Below are 25,405 nucleotides of genomic sequence, written 5' to 3' on the forward strand. Positions count from 1 at the left end.
CTCACTCACACATTCACTCACACCTACGGACACTTGCTGTTGTGATGGTTGCTCGTCCAGTAATGAAGCTAAGATGAAAACATGGGCACAAAACACGCTGTCTCTTTATGAATACACTTTGTATGGGAGACCACAGTACTGTGTACTGCACCACAGTGCCGCCCGGTCTTTAAAGAGTGTCAGCTTAATTTTAGTGTGTTATTCATACGCAGATCATATACAAGCTTCAGTAATCGTGATATTTTACTTGTGTTTTGTTCAAGCGTTTAAAATACTAGAGAATCAAGCCACTCATTATTCTGATACACATTAATCATCCCCCCACCCCTATATTCTGATCACACCTTGACTGTACACTGAGAGTGTAAATTTCTTTTTTTAAAGATAATGTTTTATTGCGACTATCTGCCTAAATCATTTCTCTGGTTTGGCTTAAAACCAAAAAAAAATAGTTCCCCTTGTCTGAAAGTGTGACTGATTCCACAGCACAGAAAGAATCCTAAATGTCTCCCTACAACCTCCGCAGGGCACAGTGTCTGTCATAAAATAACGGTTTGTGCACTCGTGTAGTGTGTTGTATGTCGAAAATAATTTAGAATGAACTATGAAGATCAAGTGATCCATTCCATCAGAATTCAACACAGTGTGATTTTATTATTTTGGAACATTTCGTTTTTAATTATTTAGATTTTTGTTTTAAATGCACTAATGTAACTGTGTGAACTGTGTGCATGGTTAAAGGGTACAGACAAAAGAGCAAAATGCTTGTGTGCTGTTTGATCCAACAAGGGTTTAAAACAGTGGTTTCTTAGAGGTGCGGAGTTATTGCAGAAGGGGAGCAGTAGGGTAAATGAATGAGGCAAGTTTGAGCACTGCTAGTTGGGAGGGGGGTACTGCAGACAAAAGTTTGGAAACATGTGCTGTGGCTGGCTGCTCTGTGTGAGTGTGTGGATACAATGGACACAAATAAAATGACACCTTACAAGAATTATGTCTTTTTTTTCCACAGAATGGTTTCACGCCGCTTTACATGGCTGCTCAGGAGAATCATCTGGATGTGGTTCGCTTCCTTCTAGACAATGGCTCCAGCCAGAGCATCGCCACTGAGGTACACACACACACATGTATACATAAAGTGATGAAGAACACACTTCATGAGTTACAAAGCAATCTTACACTTCTTAATGAACTAGTCTCATTCACCTAGCAGGGTTTTGTGGGACTGCCAGTGGCATAGTATTTAAAGCAATGAATTTCAGTAGCTGTTGTTCTATTTTAAATGAGGGCTGTACAATATGTACATAGCATGCTGCTGCATTTCACAATCATGCTGTGAAATGTGATCATTAATGCTTAAAGAAGTATGGCTGAACATAGACTGGCATCATAATGATTAATGGAGGGGAATGAAGCCCTTTCACACATGCACGGTAACTTTCAAAAATGTTCTGGAGTTTATCTGGCAGAGCTGTATATGTGGATGCAAACACCCAGACTTTATGCCACTAGCACCCTAGTAGAATCTCTGAGGAAAAGAGGGTTCAAGAGAGTACCTGTGTGAACAGAGCCGCTAATATTCCTGAGTATCTCCTGCACATGCTGCACAGGCGCCATATCATGCCTAAAGTATGTGTAACATTTCCAGTTATGAGAACGCATCTGACACATATGTAGTTCACAATGGGAGATTGTCTGTGAAAGGACAACTCTGGGAAATCTCCGGTTCTGACACCCCAGAGATTCTCTATGTGAAAGGGGCTTTAGACTCACAGCCATGCATGGCTGAGCCATGGACAGGGGACCTGGTATCTAATCTACTCAACCCAACCTGTTTGGTTTTGCACTCACACAGCCCCCACCCCCAGCCAAATGTAGCCAGCAATGTTGCAAATCATGTATCCGTATGCTATTTATTGGGACTCAACATGGCTTAGCTGTGCTTCAGTTCTGACCGATCAGTGTAGATTTTCGTTCATTGCTGCACCTTCCAGGATTCTTTTGTCATCCACCGCTCCAAAGAATGTTTAGAACCTCTTCAAAACACCACAGCATAATTTACCAACTGCCATTGTGGGTCAGATAAAAACAAATGTGATTGCTACTGTAGCTTGGAGCTTTCACAGACGGTTAGTTTGTGATGTGGGTCTGCAAATTGTTGTGTTAATTTCCTTTTTAAATGGTGCCACATTTGTATGGAACATGCATTTGTGGGATGAGCAGTAGAACTGAGTATGTGGGTTGCGCCCATGAAAAATCTGACAAATTCTCTCTGCCAATGCCAAAAAGCTTATTCTGCCATTGATTCGTTTGGGGGTTGGTGGACTGGATGATTGAAGTTTGAATAAACAAGACATATTGGCCATTTAACAATTTAGTCATTTAACAAACAGGAGCCTCAGTAGTGTGTGGAAGAACCATACACAGCCACAACAGCCTGGCACCTCCTCCTCATGCTGGTCGCAAGTCTGGTCATACACTGATTCTTCAACCACCATTTGTCGCAAGTCAGCCAACATGGTTGTGTTGGTAACTCTGGCATGAACAGTGTGCCGAAGGTGATCCCACAAGTGTTCAATGGGGTTGAGGTCAGGAGCTGGCAGGTCATTCCATCCTCACCACTCACACATTCTGGAGGTAGTCTCTGATAAACCTCGCTCTGTGGGGGCGAGCGTTGTCATCTTGGAGGATAGAGTTCAGTCCCAGACTGTGGAGATATAAGATTGCCACTGGTTGCAGAATTTTATCTCAATATTTCTCTGCATTGAGAAGCCTCCAATGATGACAAGCCTCGTTTTTCCAGTGAGGGAGGAAAAACACCATCACACAAAATAAGCTGTTTGGCTTTGGCAATGAGGATTTGGCTAATTTTTCATGGGCACAACCCACATACTCAGCTCTACTGCTCATTCCACAAATGCATGTTCCTTACAAATGTGGCACCATTTAAAAGGGAAATTAATAGGCTTCAATGGTATAAGATTTATCGCCAAGAAGCATTGTTACAACAAAGAAATAATCTACAAACACAAATTTCCTTACTTTTTTGTGCTATGTTTAGTTACCAGGTACCACATTTGCCTAATGTAAAAGCAGAGTAGAGTTCTGTCTTGTTGAATACATACCTTGCAGTGGAAAATCACCAATCTCAATGTTAGAACCAACACTTGGACAGTGCTAATTGATGGCTTAAGTAGCTTCCATTACTTGTTAGTAACAGTAGCCTTATGAACACAGTACACAGATAAAAAATCAAACCTCAGACAACGATTATATTTTGAATGATGTTGTACATTTCCATCAAAGAGGGAAAACTGTTCAAATTTGTCAGCTATTACTTTAAAAGTCACTGACCTTATCAGTGACTTATCAGTGAGTCGTTTGCAGACAAGAGTAAGGAAGGTTGTACAATGAGTTATGCAATAATGGTATTGAATGTCCTGCTGTGTGAGAGTTTACGTGTGTGTGTGTGTGTGTGTGTGTGTGTAGCTCTGTCACAGAAGGTTGAGAGGGCTCCAGGAGTCCTTGAGAACACATTAAGCATTTCTGCACAGACATCGACAAGCCTCAGACGCAACACATTATGCACACGGAGGAACATTTCCCAGTTTGAAGTCCCGCATGAATAATTAATGCCCTCCGGAGTGAGGGACTTCATCAAAATTCAGGGATGAAGCAAAAGAAAAGATCAAAAGATTCTCTGTATTTTTGGCAAATTCTGATTAATGCTGGTCCATGGAGGAGTTGTTTACATAACACCTAGTTTTTTTCCCAGTAAATAACTATGCTGCTGGAACAAGGCCTTTAATGATTCATAAGCACTGGAAGAAGCATTCTCTTTTAGCTTGGCGCACTGCAAGACTGGAGAAAATATAATAATGACGTAACTGAACAGAACAGTGGTTAGCAAGTATGTGTGCATGGGCATATGTTTATCATGCCAGCGCAGTCTGTATATTGAAATTCATTCATTCATTCATTATCTGTAACCGCTTTTCCAATTCAGGGTCGCGGTGGGTCCAGAGCCTACCTTGAATCATTGGGCGCAAGGCAGGAATACACCCTGGAGGGGGCGCCAGTCCTTCACAGGGCAAATATTGAAATTGTTATTATTACAAAATAATTTTACATGCTGAGGTAGAACACCCCTTTATATACATTAGCAAAGTGAGCCATAAAAGAAGTACAGGACTTCTTTGAGCAAGCCAAGAGTGAATGGAAACAACTCCCTCTGTGCATGAGAAAGAAACTATGACAGGGGAACACGTCCTCTTCTGGGTGACACTGAAGAGCACAAAATAAAATAACAAAACAGCAACAGTGAAAAGAACTGATAGAGATAATGAATTATAGGTTAGTTATATAGTGATTTTGTGGGAAGGTAAAAATTGGTGCAAAGCCTTTTTGACCCCCTTGCGTAGCTAGGATGGGAAAGACAAAGCCAAGGTCTTGAACAGGATGCGTAACGGCTGGAGCAGAGCAACACCAAGGCGAGCAGCAGGAACAGGGAAAACCCAGTGAGAAACAACGGCAAAATGTGAGAAATCACCCTTCAGAAAAGACAAAAAGAGGTTCAAAGGCTTAGAAGTCGATGAGCCAAGGGGGAGTGGGAGGTGGGTCCTACCCTCCTCTAAAACATACATACATAGTGTAGTTTCTGCAGTTCTGAGCATGGAGTAGCAACATTAAAAGCTCTGTCCTACCTATTGCAGGTCAGTGGAGCATCACAGTTAATTTGAAGCTGTAATTTTAAGATACAAATGCAAACTAGTGTTCTGTAAAGGATCTATTTAGCATTAGCATGGAGCACTGGGGGCGGCACAGTAGTGTCGTTGTCACACAGCTCCAGGGACCTGGAGGTTGTGGGTTCGAGTCCCGCTCCAGGTGACTGTCTGCGAGGAGTTTGGTGTGTTTTCCCTGTGTCCGCGTGGGTTTCCTCCGGTTTCCTCCCATGGTCCAAAAACACACGTTGGTAGGTGGATTGGCGACTCAAAAGTGTCCGTAGGTGTGTGTGTGAAGGACTGGCGCCCCCTCCAGGGTGTATTCCCGCCTTGCGCCCAGTGATTCCAGGTAGGCTCCGGACCCACCGCGACCCTGAACTGGATAAGCGGTTACAGATAATGAATGAATGAACGGAGCATTGGGACTCACCATGACCTTCATGATCAAGATGAAACAGTTACAGAATGTGAATGATAAAATGAAGTTCTTGTGGTAATACTCGTATTATTGTGGTACTAATCTTGAGGCTACTAGAATCAGTTAGGAATGATGCAAGGTAGGATATGCTATTTTTGCTTTGTGGTATACTACTTTGTGACTTCGCTGTTCCATTTACAAGAATATCACACTCACTGCTTATACAGAAGTGTGCTGTAATTGTCTAAGGTATGGTTATCTCCTTGTGTATGTGTTTAGGATGGTTTCACCCCACTGGCTGTGGCATTACAGCAGGGTCATGACCAGGTGGTCTCTCTGCTCCTGGAGAATGACACAAAGGGGAAAGTGCGGCTTCCTGCCCTTCATATCGCCGCTCGGAAAGACGACACTAAAGCGGCCGCACTTCTGCTGCAGAACGACCACAACGCTGACGTCGAGTCGAAGGTAAACAAACCTCACCTACCGACCAACCCTCACACTCATGACTTCTTAGAACTTGATGGTGCTGGGTGGATATTCAAGTGAAAGATTTCTGGTAATTATAAACAAAATATCTTATATAAAACAATATAATGGTAACAAAAACATAGGACCGTTTATTACAATCACAGTATTCACTATTATAATATCACAATATTAACCCATGTTGTAGATCCACATATTCTCTCTCCTATAGGACTAGAGGAAGCACCTTCAGTGTTTATAAATGTAAAACTCATTTGTGCACCATCCAGTTGGGCGCTCGTGGTGTTTGTGTGGTGTGCCGTGGTTCTTTTGTTTTGTTGTTGTTTTTGTTGTTGTTTTGTTTGTTTGTTTGTTTGTTTGTTTACTTGTGACATTCCTTCACCATGTAACCACCCAACAGCTTTTTTTGGTGCCACCATTGTGACTCTGTGAATCACTAACCGTCCCATTCTCTCCCTTCTCGGCCGGTGGGTGTGCACTGCCGTAGATGATGGTGAATAGAACGACAGAGGTATATTCATATATACATATATGTGCGCAGCTACTCTGCGCCCTTCTCAATACTGCACTTGGCTGCCCCTGCTGCTGCTCCTGTTTTTGCTGCTGCTACATAACCATGGAGAGGAATGAATGCCAAAGCGGACAGTGCAAACGTGGTTGTATTTCCAATAGTGATATGTGGAATACCTGCAAAAATGAAAAGCAACACCGCCAACTCCATTACACATTGCTTCACTTTTTTCTGAACAGTTAAGCATGACTGGCATCTGATAGATGTACAAATGTAGTTTAAAACATTTCGTCTAATGTATAATTGTAATTAAAAAATCACATTCTGCTCTTTTGCCATTTTAATGTAACTGTTGCGTGGTATTAATTAGGTATTTTTATATTAATTTATTGTTTACATTTCAGTTCTAATTTGGCAGGATTTGCATCCCATAATTTCGAGGCAGTATAGCTGTAAATTGATTGTATTATTAGATCCAGCATGGTCCAGTATTTTGGTCCAGTATTAAGTACTGACACTAATTCAGCTTAATAATAATAATAATAATAATAATAATAATAATAATAATAGGAATGCACGTTGGCGCAGCAGGTAGCGTCGCAGTCACACAGCTCCAGGGACCTGGAGGTTGTGGGTTCAAGTCCTGCTCCGGGTGACTGTCTGTGAGGAGTTGGTGTGTTCTCCCTGTGTCTGCGTGGGTTTCCTCCGGGTGACTGTCTGTGAGGAGTGTGGTGTGTTCTCCCTTTGTCTGCGTGGGTTTCCTCCGGGTGACTGTCTGTGAGCAGTTGGTGTGTTCTCCCTGTGTCTGCGTGGGTTTCCTCCGGTTGACTGTCTGTAAGGAGTGTGGTGTGTTCTCCCTGTGTCTACATGGGTTTTCTCCGGGTGACTGTCTGAGAGGAGTGTGGTGTGTTCTCCCTGTGTCTGCGTGGGTTTCCTCAGGGTGAGTGTCTTTGTGGAGTGTGATATGTTCTCCCTGTGTCTGCGTGGGTTTCCTCTGGTTGACTGTCTGTGAGGAGTTGGTGTGTTCTCTCTGTGTCTGCGTGGGTTTCCTCCGGGTAAGTGTCTGTGAGGAGTGTGGTGTGTTCTCCCTGTGTCTGCATGGGTTTCCTCCGGGTGACTGTCTGTGAGGAGTTGGTGTGTTCTCCCTGTGTCTGCGTGGGTTTCCTCCGCGTGACTGTCTGTGAGGAGTGTGGTGTGTTCTCCCTGTGTCTGCGTGGGTTTCTTCCGCGTGACTGTCTGTGAGGAGTGTGGTGTGTTCTCCATGTTTCTGCGTCGGTTTCCTCTGGGTGACTGTCTGAGAGGAGTGTGGTGTGTTCTCCAGTTCAAAAACACACGTTGGTAGGTAGATTGGCAACTCAAAAATGTCTGTAGGTGTGAGTGAATGTGTGAGTGTGTGTCACCCTGTGAAGGACTGGCACCCCCTCCAGGGTGTGTTCCTACCTTGCGCCCAATGATTCTGTGTAGGCTCCGGACCCACTGCGACCATGAACTGGATAAAGGCTACATTCAATGAATGAATGAATGACATTTGATTTATCATGCACTTTACATTTGCAACAAAGCTCACAGTTCTACAAGCTAAAACATTTTTGTGAAAAAGAAAAAGAAAAACAAATAAAAGTGATTATGAAAACATCAGCAGGTTATGATCAAAGAGCTTATGAGTTATGATCAATAATTAAATAACTAATACTTTAACTCAAATCTTCAGGTATTAGTTTGCAGTAAACAAGTCAAGTAATATGGAGCGGGGATTTGGCTTTTCATTTTGCGTTCTAAATTTAGTAATCTGACACATACATTGAATTTGTAGTTTTTCCAACACGCTTTTCAACTGGGCACGAATTCCTCTCCAGACATAACTCCCCCTTTATGTGCTTCGCTTTCCCTCATAAGTTCGGCTGAGTGTTTGTGTTCTGTAGCACGGCTGCTCGTGGCATTGCAGGCAAAGGGAAGGGGAGCACGGAGAGGAAACTATGACTGGGGCTGAGGAGGTCTGCAGCTGAAGTCCTAGATTCTCAAGGATATTAAATGCAGCTCTTGCTATCGATATTTCTGAGAGGAGATGAAACCCCACAAACGTCTGCTGTTAGGAACAAGTGTACAAGCGTTTGTGTTTGAATCAGTTCCCCTCTCACATTCATCTCCACCCACAAAACACAGCCACAGCAAGCCAGCAACACACGTCAAGATATTAAATCAAACTGATATGCAAATGTATTTATGGTAGATGCTGGAGGATTAGTTGATATGACTATGAATTGATTTTACTATGCACTATGAAAATTATGGTGGCAAAAACACACTTGACAGCTGTGACAAGAGTTCACTCTACCTCTCTGCTGTGTCTGCCATTACCACTGACCCAGGAAGCAATTGGTGTGTAATGGACAGGGCTTTTCTCTTTGAAGTATCCAAATGCTTTTAAAATGTTCAAAATGTATTTGAAGTTGAAACAGAATTCTGTCCTCAGAACAGCTGTGTGGCTGCAGACCTCCTCTAGAGGGCGTGACTCCCTGACTCCTCTCTGATGCAGATGCCAGTTGAAGCAGCATTCAGTTCACAGGCTCGAACATCACTCTCTTCCCCTGCAGCAGGGGGAAAACCACTGATGTCTACAGAGACAATTCTCTCTCTCTCTCTCTCTCTCTCTCTCTCTCTCTCTCTCTCTCTCTGTCTTTACAAATGTCTGCTTTTATTCTGATCTTCCACAGTCAGCATGGTTTTCCAGGCTTGTTCCAACTCTAAACAGTTACTGGTGCTAATATAGATGCATGAGTCACTAGAGTATAAATAAGATATTAAAGGAATATTCCAAACATTGTTATTTCCGTCATTCATTCAAACGTCAATCAGTCAGTCACCAAACACCAAACGAGTCAATGGCAGAATATGTTGTTTGGCGTTGGCTGAGAGTATTTGGCTAATTTTTCATGGGCGCAACCCACGTACTCAGCTCTACTGCTCATCCCACAAATACATGTTCCTTACAAAAGTGGCACCATTTAAAAGGGAAATTAACAGGCTTTTTTACTGTTAAGATTTATCACCAAGAAGCATTGTTACCACAAAGAAATAATCTGAATCTAAACTGAAATAACCTGAAATGTATGTATATTTAAATTTAGCGTGCACAGATGTGTATACTAATTTGTTTTCACGTGACATAATGTGGTGTTAAACAGTGCCGTTTGGAATATTCCTTTGATTGCTGACTCCAGACTGTTCACTAACACTGAATCCTCCCAGGCCAGCTGCACTCACAGACCGACTGCACTTGCTACTCTTGAATTTATGCAGTATTTGCTTACATGGATTTCCATGACTTAGTGAAATATGGTGTATTATGATTTATAAAATACTCCCAACAGCAGCACATTTGCTCAACCTTAGTTTAACCTTAGTGCAGACGTTGTTAATACTATTATTTAAATTTGTCGAGTGTAACAAACACAAGTGATCCTATAGAGGAAGCACGCACCTGCATTTTAAAAATATTTATTAAATATTGATTTATTTGCTGAATTTTATCTATTGGAATATATATAGGGGTTAGACAATGAAAGTGAAACACCTGTCATTTTAGTGTGGGAGGTTTCATGGCTAAATTGGAGCAGCCTGGTGGCCAATCTTCATTAATTGCACATTGCACCAGTAAGACCATGTGCATCCAGTGGTTCAAACATTGTATCCTGAAGGCGGTGCTGGTTTGATGAACATGAAAGTGAAGTTGAACATCTCCCATGGCCTGCACAGTCACCAGATCTAAATATTATTGAGCCACTTTGGGGTGTTTTGGAGGAGCGGGTCAGGAAACGTTTTCCTCCACCAGCATCACGTAGTGACCTGGCCACTATCCTGCACCAGACTAATAAATTATTGTTGTCTAAAACCAGGTGTTTCACTTTCATTGTCCAACCCCTGTATATATATATATATAGTAATAAATGCCATTTTCAGTTAGAAATTCATCAGACTATTTGATTAGATCAAGTAGCATAAACCTTTGCATACGACTGTATTTAATAAGCCTTATACTTGGCATGTAAGTAATATGTATAGATGCAATGCATTGTTCAATTCTGCATGTTTGCCCCAAAAGTCTCCAGATGCACCCCAGACTCCATGACAGCTCTGTGTCTGTCTGTCACAGGTTATGTCCCAGGTCTGATGCTGAAAATTGAGGCTTGAAGTCCTTAGAGATTGCGTTCTTCAATGTTGACCCCAAGAAACCCCCAAGTTTTTTGTCAATGAATCCGAAATGGCCTAAATAACAAAACAGCTTTAACTGGGCTTTTTTTTGAAGAACGTACTGCTCTTTCCGACTTATATCAGTGTATCTGTGCAGGCTGGTTGTTCTATTGCCTGGCTCTCTGTCTTGTGCTGATGTGCTGGGTTTTGGGGAGGTTGTGGTTAACCTCCAGATGACCCCCCTTAGACACTGCTGACACCTGTGCTCTCCCTCTAACCCCTCCAGAGCGGTTTCACTCCTCTCCACATCGCAGCGCACTATGGCAACATCAACGTGGCCACGCTGCTCCTGAACCGTGGAGCTGCTGTGGACTTCAAGGCCAGGGTAAGTCTTTAAAACCTAGCCCCTGATGACGCTATATGGTCTGTGCATCTTGTCAAAGGGCACACTTCAGAATCTCAGGGATATTCAAGCCATAATGGTCAAAGAATGAGCTAAATAGCCTACTTCTAATAAGACACTACTATCATTTTAGGTCCTTTGTAGGGGCCTAAAATATGCATCTGGGGCGGCACAGTGGTGTCGCTCTCACACAGCTCCTGGCTCCTGGGATAGTGGGTTCAAGCCCCGCTCTGGGTGAGGAGTATTATGTGTTCTCCCCGTATCCGAATGGGTTTCCTCCAGGTGCTCCAGTTTCCTCCTGCAGTCCAAAAAATAAAAATAAAACACACATTGGTAGGTGGATTGGCTATTGGTGAATGGATGAGTATGTGTCGTCAAGTGTCCCCTTTTTGGGAAACCAAAACATGGTCATTGTGATCTACCTACATATGTACCAACATACCACAGAGAAGAAAAACAAACCCCAGTTGGACATATCAAGCTTGTAATTATTGTGTAAAGAACGAGAGTTCCTATTTCAAGTAATAGAAAGACTAGGTTTAAAGTAAGGAGACATTTAAATAAAACAGATTTCTGACAAACCATGGCTTAAAATGAGAGAATAGTGAGTGATACAGATTCATGAAAGGTTTTAAGGTGGTACTTGAGCACAGGGGACCACATGAGACAGCAGTTCTGTTTACAGGGAAACATGAAAGCTGAAAAAAATAAAAACTCTCAGGAGGTAATGCTGAGCCATGTCTCTATGCAGCTGCTAATGCCAGTCTGCACTCACATACACACACACACATTCATACAAACACACACAACTTAAGCCCCTTGACTTACACTAAAGGAAATATGAGCTCAGGGGTTTGAATGGAATCTGAAGCTTGAGGTGTGGACATAGTCTGAGGCCATGTTTAGACTGCAGGAAGGTGTGTGTGTGTGTGCGTGTTTGTGTGTTTGTGTATATGGTGGTATGTGTCCCGGAATTGGGATCCAAAAGATCTTTGTAGACGTGATTGTATGCCATTCAGACTTCAATGTACACATGACTGTATTCAGTTCTAAACCAGGCAGATTAATGTGGTTTAATGCGAATGCCACATATTAATTCCCTGTCTGAGCAAAATAATGCAGGCTCAAGAGTTGCAGGATGTCTCCCTCAGCGTGTGTATTATGATGTAACTCTAACTTGGTTTTATTAAACAATGTTTAATTGATGTAGCAATGGATAGTGCTATAGTATTTTTCATTGTTTTGGCTACAACATGATGAAATGCTTAACTGTCACTAGGGGGCAGTGTGGCTCAAGTAGTTCAGTGGTGATACTGCAGGTCAGGAATACATACAGGGTGAGGCTAAATTCACAGGGCCCTCTTTTTATTTCTTTGATATGCCACGTGACCACCTTCCCATTGAAAAAACTTGATCCAGTATAGTGGCTTTCAAGATGACGGCCATGTTCTGGACAAAGCCTAAAAGGTATTCAGATAAATGGGTGTCCTGTGACTTTTGACTCACCCTGTGTGTGTGTGTGTGTGTGTGTGTGTGTGTGTGTGTGTGTGTGTGTGTATATATATATATATATATATATATATATATATATATATATATATTTTTTTTTTTTTTTTTTTTTTTTTTTAGTATGAAAAACATATGGTTAACTGGCATCCAACCCTATTATTAACAAGTGGACAATAAAGACCTGACTTATGATACTTTGTGCCTACTTTATTTATATATTATTTATATGCCTTGAAAATCCCAGTAAACTGAATGTTAATTCCTCAGCATTCTGTCCTCTCCTGTTACAGAATGACATCACACCTCTCCATGTTGCATCAAAGCGAGGAAACACCAACATGGTAAAGCTGCTGCTTGAGCGAGGAGCGCGGATTGATGCCAAAACCAAGGTCAGATCCGCCAACGGACAAACCAGCCAACTCATTTCACTCTTTTAGTATACTGTATTTAACTCATAGGAAGTGAGTTCATTATATGGGGCTTTTCACATGGCAGCTTCACAGTGTGCACCAACAGAAAATGAATAACTCTGAGCAGAGTAGGCCATCAAACTTAAAGCATTTTATTGGGCATAGTCCACAGTGCATGTGTTTTTTTAAACAGTTGAGCACAGGCAGAGTAAAAGTTTTTGCTTTTATTATAATGCCTTTATTGTGTCATGTCAAGATCTTATGCTTTAGGGTTAATTGTGGAAGCAAATTGGGACCAAAGGATTATCTGTAAGATCCCCCCGACTAGCAGGAAAATGTGGGAGTTGGGTTGGGGGGGGTGTGGGTTCAGTAGTTCCTCTTCCCTCAATATCCACAGCTGAGGTGCCCTTGAGCAAGACACCTAACCCCAACTGGTCCCTGGGCACTAGGTGTGTGTGTGTGTGTGTGTGTGTGTGTGTCACCTTCAGAGGGCAGCAATGTCACCTTTAGAGGGCAACAATGAGTAATATTTATTTATTTGAGCTAGTAATTTTGGAACTAAGCAAGAAATGATATTGGTGTTCTGCTAATCTGTCCACTTTAGACTTTCTAATGGATACATCCAATAAACAAAAAGAAAAATCTGTTTTTTGTTATTAGGCATTAGTTATATGGTGAATAATCATCAACGAAAATTGCAAGATCATTGCCAGCCTAGAACAGACTTTACTTTCTTAAACAGTCATTCGTTTCATGCCTAGATATCTTCATTAGAAACATACCTGCCTCCACAGCACTTGCTCGTTGTAGTAATCGTATGACACACTCTATTTGACTCTGATGAATGGCAACAATCTCATAGCTTCAGGGCTGCATGTGCTTGACATTAGTGCATAGAAATTACCCACAGCTGTTATATGTATCTATTTTTCCAATGCATTTTAAAGGACATTGCTCATGGACTGGGATCTTTTTGTTGAGCTTGGCACAGAAATTGTGTGATGCTGCTGTGTGGAGGTGGATTCTGGGTTTAGTGTGTGAGGAGTGGGGGTTATTTGTTTCTCGACATATTGGCTTTGTAAGATGCGATATGACTAACTGATTTTTAACAGAAATTGTATCAAAATATCTATGTTTTGTTTTCTACAACCTGCTCTAGGACGGCCTAACGCCCCTGCATTGTGCAGCCAGAAGTGGCCATGAACAAGTTGTGGAGATGCTGCTGGACCGCGGAGCTCCACTTCTCTCCAAAACCAAAGTAATGTCACTTTAGCCATAACCACACACAGATGCGGGCCTTAATGGTGATGAATACACTGTGTAGTTCATCAGTTCATTTAATTTTCCATTGCTTCACTTGTTAGCTTTCCTGGAATAACAAAAAAAGGTGCCTAGTCACAGTAGGCTTGACATAGTTTCTGTAGTGTGACAAATGTTGCATGTCACAGTGCAGCAGCACAGCTTTCCTCAGTTTCTAATACAGGCCAAAGCTTGTGGAAGATAATTCCTTAATGAAGACCTTAGTAAGGATTAGCAAACACAGGATTTCACTCCAACCACAAGTAGTTCATGTTTGTTTACCAAGGTCTAAATAAAAGATCCATTCAATCTGTATCAGTCATTGATGATTGGTGAATAGTTTTATAGTCAATTACACTACCTTCAGAGACACACTTGATTAGATGTAAGGAATCTGGTTAAACTGAACTGTAGTTCGCTCACTCACATTTAGCAGGCTGAAAAGTCTGGCAGGGGGCGCCATTAACACTTTAATATATTTTGATACTTTTTTAAAGCAATGGTTCACATCAGTGACATTTCTGATCATACATTTATAATGATGTTTGTCTCGGCTTGTTCTGACATTAGCTAGGTTCCCATCCACATGTTTTATGCATATAACTATTAAGCAATTTATTATACTGTGTGTTCATGTACTGTCCCTTTAAAACCACACTGCCAAGCCGTGGTCATGTGATTCTGCCCCTATCCGTCACATGGAAGCAACCTAAACACAGAGGTCGACCGAGCGACTCAAGCAGCTCATACCAAAGAAAAACACTGCCTCTGTGGTGTGGACGTGTTGTGTATGACACAGAACAAAAAGAAGTCAAATGTAAATGCTGAGAAAAAACTTCAGCGACCAAAGCACAATCACACACCAAATATAAACAGAGGAACAAGCTCCCAGTGACATTAGGAAAAATATCCCAGCTTTAACACTGGAGCATATTTACAGCACAAGCCTCGTCAGTGAATTATGAAAGTCAAAAATACAAAAACAAAATAATCGTTCATTAATCGTAATCATGGTAAAATGTACAATTAATCGTGATATTGATTTGTGCTCATATCAACCAGCAATAAATATATATATATATATTGGATGGATAATGCTTAGACACTTTTGCCTAACCACATGTCCAGATTAGTTTTAATAACAAACTGATCTGTATGTGTTCAGAATGGTCTGTCGCCGCTGCACATGGCCACGCAAGGAGATCACCTGAACTGCGTCCAGCTCCTGCTCCATCATGATGTGCCTGTGGATGACGTCACCAACGATTACTTGACCGCACTGCATGTGGCTGCCCACTGCGGACACTACAAAGTGGCCAAGGTCATTGTGGACAAAAGGGCCAACCCCAATGCCAAAGCACTGGTGAGTGGTCTGGAAACAGATAAATGACATCAGTAGCAGCATACTGAGGGTCCAATGGGGTCACCTAAGTGTAAATTGGTTAGATTTGGCTTTAAATGAGTTTGGAAGAAGGTAGAGACCCTATTGGGCCCTACTTTTTCATTCTACTGCATTCACCAGTGAATGCATTGCACTTTTTTTTACGTATATCTATAAAATGTAGCAGTGTGCAGTGGGAGGGACACACACTTATTACACTGAGCATGCTTTGTTTCTGAACAGCACCATGGAGATCAGTAAAACATGCGCATGTACGCGCACACACACACACACACACTTGGCTAAGGGCTGTGAGCATGCTGTTATGCTCTTAAGTAATTGAAACAGAATGGGTGTGTCGTTGAAATTTATTGTAGAAGGAAAAAAAGGGAAGAAACTGAAAGGAAACTGTAGAAATAAGAGTTTGCCAAACCTCTGTAGCAGCAGAGGCCCAGTATTCGTCCCTCAGCCTGAGCACATGTTTCTCTGGTGCTTTTGAGGGTTGGGAAAAAAGAGGAAACCACAGCGTTTTCCATACAGCACACTGCTGGAGAGAGCAAGAGTTCTGACTATCGCTCTTTCTGTTTTAGAATGGTTTCACACCCCTCCACATCGCCTGCAAGAAGAACAGGATCAAAGTGATGGAGTTACTACTGAAGCATGGAGCGTCCATACAAGCGGTCACGGAGGTGAGAGAGAGAGAGAGAGAGAGAGAGAGAGAGAGAGAGAGACCTAGAGATCTGTGTGTGTGGTCTGTCTATGGTTTGCATTGTTTATTTCTTACTCAGACAGTTAGGAAAATTTCCTAGGCTGCTGTAGACATACTCCAAGATGTAAAAAGATTGAACACATGGCATAGAGTACTGTGCAAATGTCAGAGAACCCTCTTCAGTTATTTCTTTTCCATATTCACTTCACAGGAGATATTTCTGGGGAGCTTAGATATAACATAATTCTCATATATAAGAAAGAGGAAGGTCAAAAATCAACTCTCAGGAATGTCCGAAACTAGGTAAAATTATACACAACAAAATACACAAAGCTGGCCATTTCCATAATCTCAAATAGGAGAACATCACGCCCAGAAACAGAGGACACTATCCCAGCAACACCCTTCTGTAAGGGTAAGGGGCATCGGCAGGTCTGCCCTGACACTGTCTTCCTCAAGACCATTCCTCTCATTTCTTCATTCTGCCGTAGCTAGTAGTTAAATATAATTAATACAATAATACATATACAATACAAAGGCAGCACAGTGGTGCTCTGGGTGACTGTCTGTGAGGAGTGTGATGTGTTCTCCCTGTGTCTGTGTGGGTTTCCTCCGGGTGACTGTCTGTGAGGAGCGTGGTGTGTTCTCCCTGTGTCTGTGTGGGTTTCCTCCGGGTGACTGTCTGTGAGGAGTGTGGTGTGTTCTCCCTGTGTCTGTGTGGGTTTCCTCTGGGTGACTGTCTGTGAGGAGTGTGGTGTGTTCTCCCTGTGTCTGTGTGGGTTTCCTCCGGGTGACTGTCTGTGAGGAGTGTGGTGTGTTCTCCCTGTGTCTGTGTGGGTTTCCTCTGGGTGACTGTCTGTGAGGAGTGTGGTGTGTTCTCCCTGTGTCTGTGTGGGTTTCCTCCGGGTGACTGTCTGTGAGGAGTGTGGTGTGTTCTCCCTGTGTCTGTGTGGGTTTCCTCTGGGTGACTGTCTGTGAGGAGTGTGGTGTGTTCTCCCTGTGTGGGTTTCCTCTGGGTGCTCCGGTTTCCTCCCACAGTCTAAAAACACACGTTGGTAGGTGGATGGGCAACTCAAAAGTAGGTGTGAGTGTGTGTCGTCCTGCGAAGGACTGGTGCCCTCTCCACTGTGTGTTCCTGCCTTGCGCCCAGTGATTCCGGGTAGGCGGACTGTTCGGACTGTCCACCTTTAAGCCGGACATTTGGCCACCTTAACAAGACCTAATGTACTAAAGGACAGACCTCAGGTGGCTTCAAAATAGCCACCTTCAAAAATGCAACCAATTTCTCAGACTAAACTTGAGATTTTCAGAATGAATAATGGTCATTTTGACTTGCGATGGGGGGTTTCTAAATTTGATGTACTTTTTTGTAAACCCATCACTGATTTCATTCTCTTGACACTACGAGAGCTTGTTAGTGTAAAGCTGAAACAAACCAGCAGCATGCAGCATGCAGTGAGGTAATGCTTATTCAGGCCTTTACTTCAGAGTACTTCAAACGCTAACTCTCTCTCTCTCTCTCTCTGTCTCTCTCTCTCTCTCTCTCTCTCACTTACAGTCGGGTCTCACACCAATTCATGTGGCTGCCTTCATGGGACACGAAAACATTGTGACCCAGTTGATGAATCACGGAGCATCGCCAAACACAACCAACATTGTGAGTACTGGACTGTGCCCCCCAACCTCAGTCTGTGGTCATTGGGTTTTATAAGGCACTGTTGGCATGCTAATCAAAAAGAGCTTGATAATGTTAAAAGCAAAAACAACAGACAACAGAATGTTTCCTTATCTGAATCCTGTCCTTTGTCCTGTGATATTCCTCGCTGACCTGGCGCGGTAAGACCTTATAGGGTAATAACAGTTGCTCTTTTTGCTTAAACAAGGGTGTGAGTGCAGGTCTGGCCTGTTAACGCTCTTGTAATTACAGTTCTAGGCCAGCAGTCAGACTGTAATCATACACAACTGTCCCCTCCGCACCCCATGCTAGGCCATGGTTTCCGTAGAAACGTGCTTTGGGCTGTGTGTGGGGTGCAACTAATCGTTGCAGTAATAAAGAGAAGAAAGGACAGGATGGGAGGGAAAAGGGGCTGGCTTTAGTTAATACACACTCATACAGACAAGGGCTTAGTGTGGCAGTGCACTGGAATCTTCTCCCACAGGCTAATGTGCTGAGCTGTGTGTGTGTGCGTGTGTGTGTGTGTTTTTCAGAGGGGAGAGACAGCCCTCCACATGGCTGCCAGGGCTGGACAGTCAGAAGTGGTCAAATACCTGGTCCAGAACGGAGCACACGTTGACGCCAAATCCAAGGTAAGAAGGCGTTTACATAGTTATGTTTGTCTACGTAAACTGTACGGTGTCTCTGTAGGGAGCTGAAACAAAGTGGACTTTTAGCACTGAGGTTAGGACACTGCCATTTTGAGTACCCCAGAGAGCTCAGTTGGTCTTTCTGGGTGGGATGGATGGTTATCTGTTAACATATGCATTAGAGTGAAGCATTTAGGCGTTCTCCTCCAAGAATGTAGGTTTTAGGGATTTACATATACTTACTGTACACATAGGTGGCCATAATCCTTTTAGAAAAACACAGAAATCCCAGTGTATTGCCTGTATAGCCCATATTCATGTATGTCAAAAAGAAAATAGGAAAATAAAAGAGCCAATGCGATATGAATTTCAATATTGCATGGGTTTACTGTGTGTACTTAAAAACATTTTGTAAAATAAACCTAAAACAATAACACTGCGTATCTGTGTGTGTGCGTGTGTGTGTGTAGGATGACCAGACCCCTCTGCATATCTCCAGTCGTCTGGGGAAGCCCGATATTGTTCAGCAGCTGCTGCAGCATGGGGCCTCTCCCGACTCCACCACGACTTCAGGATACACACCCCTGCACCTGGCAGCACGAGAGGGACACAAAGACGTGGCGTCCATCCTTCTCGACCAGGGAGCTTCATTGGGCATCACCACCAAGGTCAGTCGCTCACAGACACACACATATCCAGTAATATGTAAAGTTCAGGTGGCTATGGTTAAGTGAAAACAAAAACTTCCAATAGAGAGAACACACAGTGTATCCATTTTTGAGAAAATGCTAATTAAATTGTGGCCTGGCAAAGGCAGTGACACAACAGTGACAAAACTGAAACTATGTGTCCTTTGTAGATGATTTATCTAGTCGGCTCTCATGTCTATGTATGTGTGTATCTGCATATCTATCTACATGTTACTTATACAGCTATGGAGATATGTCTGTAAGTGTTTGTTGTATTGTAAGTGTGTGTGTACTGTGCGATGTGAGCTACATTTTAGGCGTGGGCTGTTCCAGGTCAGGCTTGTGTGCCACTTTGGTATCTCTGGAGATGGCTGGCACTCTTCAGCACCAACACTGGCCAGAGTCAGCTGTGCTGTGTGGGAGAAACACACACACATTGCCTGAGTATATTTTCCTGTCTTTTCAGCACAATTGGGTGAGAAGTCTCAATCAGCAGAAGCCCTTCTTTAAAATGTTTTTAAGTTCCTTAAGCTCCTGAATGATAAAGTTTCTTTGTTGTCTGTGTCACCCTCCCAGAAAACAGTGTAAAATACTGTTAAATATATTCTTTTAAAAGTAAAAAATAACGTATTCAATGTGGTAGTGGTGGTGGGGTGTTAGTGTGTGTTGTGCAGGTATGTGGATCAGACACTGTGTCCACGCACTGTCCACTTTGTTAGACACACCTACCTCATTAGTCGACTTTTTAGATGTAAATTCAAAGGCAGTAGTTCATCTGGCGCTGCACAGTTTGTTTTGGTCATCTACTAAACCTGTATCAGTGGACAAAAGGCGCTACCCACAGGATTCTGTTGGCTAGATATTTTTGGTTGGTGGACTATTCTCAGTCCAGCAGTGACACTGAAGGCTTTAAAAACTCTAGCAGCACTGCTGTGTCTGATCCACTTGTATCAGCACAACACACACTAACACATCAATGTCACTGCTGCACTGAGGATGATTAACCACCTAAATCATACCTGTTCTGTGTTCATCCTGCTGGGGGTCCTGACCATTTATGTACAGGGTGGTGATCCATACAGGTGGTGATCCATCATGATTAAACTGTTATTGTAGCTCAGCATTTTGTATTAACTGAGGCGGATGTACACAAGAACCTTAAATCAAAGCTATTATTTTTTCAGTTTGTTAAATAAGAAGCCAAGGCTAGCTTAGTCCAACTATGCCCTAAGCACTAAAGCTTCACCAACAGAGCAGTGCCACCCAGTGGCAGCCAGTTAGATACAGCATTTTTGATGTCAGACATTTAAGCCTCACCTGTCATTTTCCAAGAAAACGAAAGGTCAGTAGCCTCTCTGAATAGTGGCAAAGCAAAACCTGACCATGTGCTTTGCATATACTGTATTTCCAGTTTAAGAAACTGCTGTAATATGTTAAATATTTGATGAACTAGAGCCCAGAGTTTATTCTTGTCTTGCTACCCCTAGTGATTTCGGGTAGTCTCCGGACCCACCGCAACCCTGAACTGGACATAGCAGTTACACTAAAATGAATGAATTAATGAATTAATGAAAGAGTAGAGATGAAATGAAATTGAGATCCTTGTTTATCTGTAAAATGTGTGCTATAGCTCTGAACTGAAGCCAGAGTTTCTCTGAAAGCATGACACTGAATTTTTCATCAAGGGTGTGATAGCTTTTAGATGGGTGCTGTACTCATAAAATGTTTCTGTCTTTTCGTGTTTGAATTAGTAGATAAGAAATGTGACCAAAATAATAGCATGTCCCTAGCATTTCCTACTGGTGAAAAAGACATTGCATGTTTCCTTAATAACCATAATGTTCGCAAATTGTCAAAAGCTTCAGTTTTCTATGTGATTCTTTAAACATTCATGACAATGACGCATTTCATTGGTCCGGGGTTTTTGTTCGACTGCCTTAGTGAGTGTGTTTGAATGTGTGAAGGTGACCCGCATCAAAGCTGGTTGATGACGCACCAACACACTCCATCACACAGCTTTAAACATCTGCCGGACAGTTGTCTGTGTCCTCCCTTGGACTGGCTAAGCCACAGCTATCACACACCTAGGACACCGAAACTGCAATAGAGCATTCTACAGATTCAGCCATATTCAGACATCATTGTAATCTCAGCTGTGAATGTTGCCATAGCCATGTATTAAAAAAACAGTGGCTGTAACAAATATACCTCGACATACCTAGGCTGAAAAGCTGCCAAGTCTGATGGCATGGGAATGTGCTGAGAGAGGAACATATTGACTGATGGTGTTTGCTAGAGCCATGACCTCATGCTACACCACTCACCATCTCTAACAGAAACAATCCATATTAGAAAAAATATAACAGCTACTGAGAGTACAATTATTTCCTACTAGTGACTTTTTATTGCTGATATAAAATTGAATTATGGGATTAATTATATACAGTTTGATTTACATATAGATTCAGACATTTAAAGCATGTTACAATGCCATGCTTCATGTAAAATGAGGCTTGGCATGCTAGCACTTGATGTCACACAGTGAAGCTAATTCATTAACTGCACTCAAATCTCCATTTTTTTCCACATTGTACCAAACTGATTCTTAGACCTAACAACCTTAATAATGACCTGGATGCGTTTTGAGTGGATTGAGAAGTTTGGGGTACATTTCAGTGACTGTTGTATAACTAGTAGAAGTAATGTTAGCTTTGTAGCTCCAGTGCTAAGCTAAAGAGGCCAAATTTGAGCACCAGACATGCCTTGGCTGATCAACTGCATCTGGGGAAAATTGGAAATTACAGAGAACACAGTATTATGGACCCTGTAGAAGCTTATCTGATTCACACTGTTCTAGAATGTTCTCCTCCTCCAAACTCTTCTAAAATCTCCTCTGTTCATTCACATTGAAAGAGAATAAATGTTCTTCCTTCTCCACACAGATTTGTTTGCCTTGTCAAAGCCTTGTCAGCTTTTTCTTGACATTTCTTCTAGCATTAGCATGTTTGCCTTAGTCTGTGTTTGCCTTCTGTCAGTGGAAAGTCTTAAACAGTGTAGGTGCGAAAGCGGTGTTAGAGCTGTCTACATTTTCATACTCTCACTCTTGGTCAATGTAGATCTGTTACACCACTGTTTCACCTTTGGCAGTAGACCCAAACGGCCTTGAGTTTGCATTACTCAACGAGGAGGGAAATTGTGCAACATGATTGAGGGTGTTTCTCACTACTCACTATCACGTTTGTTGTTCTGTTAATATTGCTCATTTGTTGCAATATCTCTACCCCATGCACTCTCCAAAGATATTTACACAAATGGGGTTACGTTTGTATGCAGTTTGAGTTGGTTGATGGAATACAGCGTGATATTTTAGAGCTGAACAGTCTGGCTCAAATCAAAATGATTAATTCATTTCATATAGGGATTTGGAGTATTGCCCATTATAAATTATTCGTCCAACGTAGACTTACTAAGAGCAAGCAGAGTGTGAGGTGATATCTGCTCTAATTAAAGCCATGGATCAGTCTGGTTTCAAATTAGTTTCCCCCTTTTTCATAAAGAAATGCATTACCCATAGTGCTTAAAGGAACACTATGTAATATTTTTACCTTAAAATTACAGCCTCAAAATCATTGTGATGCTTCACTGACCTGTAATAAAGAGAATAGAGCCTTTGTTGCTGCTACTCTGGGCTTAGCACTGCAAAAGCTGCAAAATAAAACTTTAGGAGGGCAGGATTTTTAATTTTTTTTAAACAGATATTATTTTCTTTTGAAACTAAAAAATATACCATTATTAAAACAACATCCAAGGCACAGTGTGGACATAACCTCAAAAAGTGTAAATAAATAGACACTGACTTACTGACTGACTGGAGTCAGTATAAGACAATATAGAGATGTAAGAAATCAACCCTTGTGATGGTTTATTACCTTTTTTTGCTGTATATGTTTATACATGTATATGCTTACACTTTTGTACACTTTGTATTCCAGAAGGGATTTACTCCACTTCATGTGGCAGCTAAATATGGCAAGATTGAAGTAGCCAACCTCCTGCTGCAGAAAAGAGCCCCTCCAGATGCATCTGGAAAGGTAAAGCTGCCCACTTGGCATCTGATCTACAGTGCCAACAAAGCTGTAGTGCTGTTAGTTTTTATCTTTTTGATCTCACAAAGGAAATCTGTAATTTTTCTGACTAACTCAGTCTGGGGGCAGTACAGGGTCTCACTAGTTTGCAGTTGTACATGGGATTACAGTGTCAAAGGGCACCACCAGAAAGACATGCCTAGCCCTGAGATTTGCAAAAGCTATCTTCTTGTTGCTAGCTTACCAGCTTAAACATAGTGCTAACAGCCTCCACAATGTACGACGTGCAGAAGGGGGTCATAAGTAGTTACATTTACCCAGATACATGTACTTAAATGCAACATTTTATAAAATTCTGATATTTCCTAGATCTCCAGTCTGTTCCAGTGTGTTTACGAAGCCCCAGAGTCAGTAAATGGCTAAAAACACATATATTTGATATGCTAGGTTTACTCTCTCTCTGCTCATGGCTTAGACAATGGAGAGACCGAGATGAGGATATTGCTCTATTCCTGCTCTATAAGTGGGTAATATTGACTTATTTCTGCGGTTTCTTAAGGTGGAGGCCACTAACTGCATGAAAGTAAACACAGACAGAATGAATTACAAAACTAAACAACTCGAGTTAACGAGTTTCTGTGGTAATTAAAACAGTGAAAGAAAACTTACAGAAAAGTTCAACCTCAGCCACGTACAAACAGCAGTTGTTTTTTTTCTCAACTATACCAATCCACCTGAAAAGACGCAGAGCTTCTGAACACAAACAAACCAGAGAGAACAGAACTTCACCAGAATCGTCAACATTGACTTGAAGTATTTGGATTTGTTTTTTAATAATTAAAGCATTATGTTTCAACTCATTTTTAGTATTTACACATTTTTGGTTATTAATTTGTAAGACCAAAGTATAATACCAAAATGACCAATGAAGAGAAGAACAGAGTAGTGCACACTTCCACTCCTGTACTTATAGCTATTCTAACACGTTCCTTTAATATTTTATGGAAGTGAATGTATGTAACTAGTTGCTCCCCACCTTTAATCTCAGTGTTGCTCTTAAATTTGGCTCTGGGAGTATAAGTATAGCACTCATATTGTTAAGTGCAGAGCAGTAAATTACTGCTTTCTACGTTCTCAGTTTCAGGAGCACAGGTAGCATAGAGTTATACATCAAAAACCTACAGGTTTTAAAGTTGGTGAATACCAGCTCATACAACATTACTTTTGTAATGAAGGGCAGTGATAGGGAGCTTGTTCCTCTTTGTTGCAGTTAAAAGCTTCTACTCTTGTGGGAAGGCTTTATACTAGATATTTGAATCTGGTAATGATGTTCTGGATCACAGCTCCACTGCTGCAACACCCAATGCTTGGAAGGTTTTTACCCCTTTAACCAACATTTGGCAGAGGCTCATACAACTATGCCAAAGCATCTCAATTAGTTTCCTGCTTTTCTGTTGAGATGAAACGAGGTTTGCTATATTGCTAAATCCATCAGAGTAAATTAAGAATGTGTTATAAGGCATGTATTTCAATCCAGACCTAGGATGCCTTTTGGGCACAGGTATGTAGGTCATTATATGTGTCCATTTGACACAGTAATGAGACACTGTTGCAGCTTGCAGTCCAGGATTTAGTCCAGCAAAAACAATAGTACTGCTAAAGTCTACACTCAATAAAATGCTAATTAAGGCCATTTTCTCTGTTCTTCTACTAATCTGTGAATTATTCCTTGGGTAACTGTGGTGCTCCCAGACAGAGGCTTTGAAAGCACAGAGATAATGAATGTAGTAGAGCAAATGGATCACTACAGGTTCTTTTTCACATCGAATTCGTCTCACTCTTATTCAAATGCTAATATATCTGTGTGTATGGGTGTTTGTAGAGCGGACTAACTCCACTGCATGTAGCTGCACACTATGATAACCAGAAAGTGGCTCTTCTTCTCCTGGACCAGGGAGCATCTCCCCATGCTGCTGCCAAGGTATTACACACACTCACACACACACACACACACACACACACACACACACACACATTATTTATTCTTATAGCCGAGCAGCAAAACTTGCTTACTTGTATATGAATTTTTTTTTATTATATTTTCAATAGTTAAAGCTAAATATTAAAATTAATACATGCTCACGGGCAGTCTTGTAGGGCTCCTGACATTATTTAGAGGATCAAAGTTAATAACAAGCAGTCACCATGGAAATTTCAAAGGTGCTATATCCAAATTTTTAATTAGCAAATTTCTCTGTAAAGCTATAGGGGAGTACTCGTAGCTGGCCCAGC

General features: G+C 41.8%; 1 protein-coding gene across 2 annotated transcripts in view; it reads left to right on the plus strand.

The window, feature by feature from the left end:
* ank3b (ankyrin 3b) overlaps positions 1 to 25,405 on the plus strand; it is a 127,385-nt gene that overhangs the window by 38,247 nt on the left and 63,733 nt on the right. Inside the window, exons 5-17 of one of the 2 annotated variants that reach the window (XM_066662595.1) lie at positions 1,010 to 1,108; positions 5,416 to 5,601; positions 6,110 to 6,133; positions 10,611 to 10,709; positions 12,527 to 12,625; positions 13,806 to 13,904; positions 15,111 to 15,308; positions 15,917 to 16,015; positions 17,594 to 17,692; positions 18,244 to 18,342; positions 18,810 to 19,007; positions 23,021 to 23,119; positions 24,996 to 25,094. In XM_066662595.1, coding sequence (XP_066518692.1) covers positions 1,010 to 1,108; positions 5,416 to 5,601; positions 6,110 to 6,133; positions 10,611 to 10,709; positions 12,527 to 12,625; positions 13,806 to 13,904; positions 15,111 to 15,308; positions 15,917 to 16,015; positions 17,594 to 17,692; positions 18,244 to 18,342; positions 18,810 to 19,007; positions 23,021 to 23,119; positions 24,996 to 25,094 — 1,497 coding nt within the window. The remainder of the gene's footprint in view (positions 1 to 1,009; positions 1,109 to 5,415; positions 5,602 to 6,109; positions 6,134 to 10,610; positions 10,710 to 12,526; positions 12,626 to 13,805; positions 13,905 to 15,110; positions 15,309 to 15,916; positions 16,016 to 17,593; positions 17,693 to 18,243; positions 18,343 to 18,809; positions 19,008 to 23,020; positions 23,120 to 24,995; positions 25,095 to 25,405) is intronic. The other variant, XM_066662596.1, reaches the window with a different exon arrangement.

This window comes from Hoplias malabaricus, chromosome 3 (genome assembly GCF_029633855.1).
Source record: "Hoplias malabaricus isolate fHopMal1 chromosome 3, fHopMal1.hap1, whole genome shotgun sequence".
Lineage (NCBI taxonomy): Eukaryota > Metazoa > Chordata > Actinopteri > Characiformes > Erythrinidae > Hoplias > Hoplias malabaricus.